The following is a 3,830-nucleotide window of genomic DNA, read 5'->3' as shown; positions in this document are numbered from 1 at the left end:
CTGTCTTTAAGAAGGATCCTTAATCGACCAAACAGCGAATACGGAAAATGTATCGATGTGCATGTAATTATGGCGGGCGCCGAATGGATCCATCTATGTTCATGCTAACATTCGGAACGGCTTCTGCACCCTTCACGGCTGTTCATAAATAAACTCGCCAGTGTTACTGTTTAGTTTGATTTATTGGTTAATTTCCGACACTTAATATTAATTATTTCGACACCGATGCGTACGTTTGCTTGCAGATCAAAAATGTGACTGATTTAAGCTTTGGCTCTACTCACGCCATACGATTCTACTAGCATAAGATGTAAACAAGTTACAGTTAGAAGGGAGCTAGAAGTTTGGAAAAGTACTGGGCAAGCTCGCGGACAATTGCAGCGGTGCGATGCTTGCATTGATTCCGCTGATAAGCTCCGCTGAAGCTGCAGATGTAAACAAAGATAAAGGGTGACTTGTTCGCGCATACAGGGTGTCTCGTTCCCAAACATACCGGCCCCCCTGAACGTTTGTTCAGCAGAGAGGCAGTACAGCGATTTTGGCAATTGGGCGTTTGTATAATCCGTGAGCAGTCTTCACTGTAACGACTCGGACCTTGTCGTCGATTTCGCGTGCACTGCGGTGATGCGGCCAAGAATCCATTTAGAGGGCGGTAGATTGGGCTCCTTGAGTACTACCAGTGGGTCGATCTTCAGATTCTCGGTTTCCAGATGCCACTTTGTCCGCTCATGAAGAGATGTCAGGTATTCCATATGCCACCTTTTCCAAAAGCCTTTAACCATGGCTTGCAGCTGATTCCACCTCTCCAATCGATTGACTTGCATATCCAGACGACAGGGTTCAGGCAATGCAGTATACGGAGATCCAGTCAAAAAATGAGCAGGCGTCAGTGGATCCAAAGAATTATACCCAGTTGGGCACAGCGGGCGTGAATTCAGGATAGCTTCAATTTGGGTCAGGACAGTAGAGAGCTCCTCAAACGTTAAAGCCTTTGATCCAAGTATCCGTTTCATATGGAGTTTAATTGAGCGAACTCCAGCTTCCCACATCCCTCCAAAATGGGGAGCAGACGGGGGTATAAAGTGCCAAGAAATCCCTTCATTGGCAAAGAATCCTGCTAGTTCCTCATCTTTGGCTTGTTGAATGGCCAGACGTCTCATGTCATCCATAATTCGCTTGCCTCCATGAAATGTAGTTCCGTTGTCGGAATACAGGTCAGTAGGCTTCGCTCGGCGGGCAATGAATCGTTGAAAGGCTGCGATGAAAGCCTGTGTAGTTAGCTCACTAACAACCTCGATGTGAAGTGCCTTTGTAGTGAGGCACACGAAAATAGAAAACCATGCCTTTCCGATGCGTGGAGTTCTTCCTTTTGATTCCTTGATTGCGATCGGTCCAGCGTAGTCCAGCCCTGTGTGTTGAAAGCAGCGGCTAGCTTGAACTCGAGGAATTGGTAGCTCTCCCATGATCTGGTTGCTTGTGCCCTTTCGTTGAAGAAAACAGGATTTGCATTGGAAGACTGCCTTTCTGACGAGATTGCGGGCTCCCAGAATCCAGTACTGCTGACGAAGATTGGTGAACGTTGCATCAACTCCAGTGTGCAGATAGGAGACATGAAAATGTCGAACCAGCAGTCCAGCTAGTGGTGTATCTTTAGGTATCAGAATCGGGTGCTTGGCGTTGTAGTTTAGTGTAGATTGCTCGATTCTCCCACCGACTCGCATTACTCCATAATCATCCAGAAACGGAGAAAACCGGATAAGATGCGATTTAGCGTTAAGCTGGCGTCGATTCTCTAGCTGCGCATATTCTCTGGCAAAGGATTTTTGTTGCACATGTCGAATAAGTCGGCGCTGTGCGTCCAGCAACTCTTCAGACGTAAGGAATGGTGCCGAATTCCTATGATGAGATCGAAGAGTGTGAATAAAGCGATGACAGTAGCTAGATACCCTTATAAGACGCGTCCAGGTTGAGAATTTGTGGATGAGTAACTCGTGTATACTTTCATCAGGAAAGTTATGCAGAGTCGTGGGCTTTATGGCTCGTTCTTCGGTGTTGAAATCGAAACTTGAAGATACGCTGAACTTGCTTGTAGAAGGTGGCCACTCAGAGGTGGGTGTGGCCAGCCAGGACGGACCTTTCCACCACAGTCGATGCTCCAGAAGCTTTGACGGATGAAGTCCTCGGGAAGCACAATCAGCATGATTGTCTTCCGTGCGAACATGGTTCCAGCAGCTACGGGGAAAGTCGCTCAATATCTCAGAAGTTCGGTTGCAGACGTAGGTGTTCCACCGTCGAGGGGGAGCTGAAAGCCAGTGTAGCACAATTTCTGAATCTGTCCAGCAGCTTGTGCTGAAAAGAGGAATTGTTAGTGATGTTTTGACAATAGAAAGCAATCGAGATAGAAGTAACGCAGCGTTGAGCTCCAAACGTGGAATTGATACGGGCTTGATCGGGGCCACCCGTGTTTTGGCGGCAACCAGAGTTACTTGAAAGCTGCATCCAACTGCAACTCGAGCGTAAACTACCGCACCGTAGGCGTGCGAGGATGCGTCGGCGAATCCGTGTAGTTGAACATCTCCAAATGGTGACGCAATATACCGTGGTACTTGGCATTGCGTAAGTGCTGGCAAATCCTCTACTAAGGCTCTCCAGCGCGTACGTAGACTTTCAGGAATGGGGTCGTCCCACTGCAGGACACTTGTCCAGCTTTCTTGGAAGATAAGCTTAAGTAGAACTGTGACCGGCGCTACCAGTCCAAGCGGATCATAAATTCTTGATAGCTGAGACAAGAGTTCTCTTTTCGTCGGAGAAATGGTCGCATCGCATCCCTTTAGGTTGAGATACAGAACGTCCTTCCCAGGGTTCCATTGGATACCAAGAACTTTGACAGGTGAATCCGCAGCTGATTTGTTGAGGAGCTGGATAGGTTCAAAACATCTATCTTCCTCTGGTATTGATTTCAGAAGACGCCAACTATTAGAACTCCATTTGCGTAGCTTGAATTTTCCCTTATTCAAGAGGGCTATAAGCTCGTCCTTGAGAATCATAAGCTCCTCGAATGTGTTGGCGCCTGTAGGGATATCGTCCACATAGGCATCGTGCAGAAGAGCGTGAGCGTATTGGTAGACAAACGTCAAGAAGATCGCGTTGAATCGGTGGACCAATATGTAGTCTGTCATTGAGCGATACTCCAGAGCTGTCCTTTCCTGATCCATCAAAAACTACACGACATTTGGTAGTCAGACTGTCCAGTTTGATGACAGCGTGGTGCGGCAAATAGAAGCAGGTGTCTGGGGACTCCTCAACCTGAGCCGAGGTCAATTGTTCCATATGTCCACGTTGCAAGTAGTCGTCCAGGAAAGCTTCGTACTGCTGCTTCAATTCTGGATACCGACGAAATTTGCGTTCCAGCGAGAAGAAGCGATTGATGGCCTGTGGCAAGGTCGAATCAATAGGCGGTGCCTTCTCCTTGAAGGGATACTAGACGACGTACACCCCGTCCGTCGAGCGCTTGTGTGTGGCAGCAAAATGACGCTCTGTGGGATCGCTGGCGTCCAGGAGAGCCTGGTTAGGCTGAATGCTGTCCATCTCCATGAATGAACGAACCATCGTGTCTAGGTTCGCGTGATGAGTAACCGCAGAAGTAGGGTGATCATCGAATGCAGAGTAAGAGCCTGCAAGAATCCAACCAAATACAGTATGGAGAGCGATAGGAAAGTCGTTACCAAAGTGTTTCCGATCTCCTGTGTATAGAGACCAAAGTTGATCCGATCCAACAATGACATCGATTGCTCCAGGGGTGCAGAACGTTGGGTCTGCCAAAGGAAGCT

At 48.0% G+C, this 3,830-nt stretch overlaps 1 protein-coding gene across 1 annotated transcript; it reads right to left on the bottom strand.

Annotated features, from left to right (window-relative positions):
* Positions 1 to 575: 575 nt before the first annotated feature.
* LOC122622200 lies at positions 576 to 3,609 on the bottom strand. Its single transcript, XM_043800456.1, has 4 exons — positions 3,496 to 3,609; positions 3,307 to 3,432; positions 2,410 to 3,221; positions 576 to 2,349 (listed from the first exon to the last, which is right to left on the bottom strand). The coding sequence occupies exons 1-4, from the start codon at positions 3,607 to 3,609 to the stop codon at positions 576 to 578; spliced, it is 2,826 nt and encodes a 941-aa protein (XP_043656391.1).
* Positions 3,610 to 3,830: the final 221 nt, after the last annotated feature.

The sequence above is a fragment of the Drosophila teissieri genome, chromosome 3R (assembly GCF_016746235.2).
Source record: "Drosophila teissieri strain GT53w chromosome 3R, Prin_Dtei_1.1, whole genome shotgun sequence".
NCBI lineage: Eukaryota > Metazoa > Arthropoda > Insecta > Diptera > Drosophilidae > Drosophila > Drosophila teissieri.
Note: the sequence above shows the minus strand (reverse complement) of the source record. Positions and strands in the feature narration are given on the sequence as shown.

Excerpts from the sequence above, each read along its gene's own strand:
- LOC122622200 (XM_043800456.1), bottom strand. The coding sequence starts at position 3,609 with ATGGTTCGTTCATTCATGGAGATGGACAGCATTCAGCCTAACCAGGCT. Across the intron at positions 3,222-3,306 it reads AACAATTGACCTCGGCTCAG|TTTTTGATGGATCAGGAAAG; the intron begins GTTGAGGAGTCC and ends AATGTCGTGTAG. Across the intron at positions 2,350-2,409 it reads CGTTTGGAGCTCAACGCTGC|CACAAGCTGCTGGACAGATT; the intron begins GTTACTTCTATC and ends TCCTCTTTTCAG.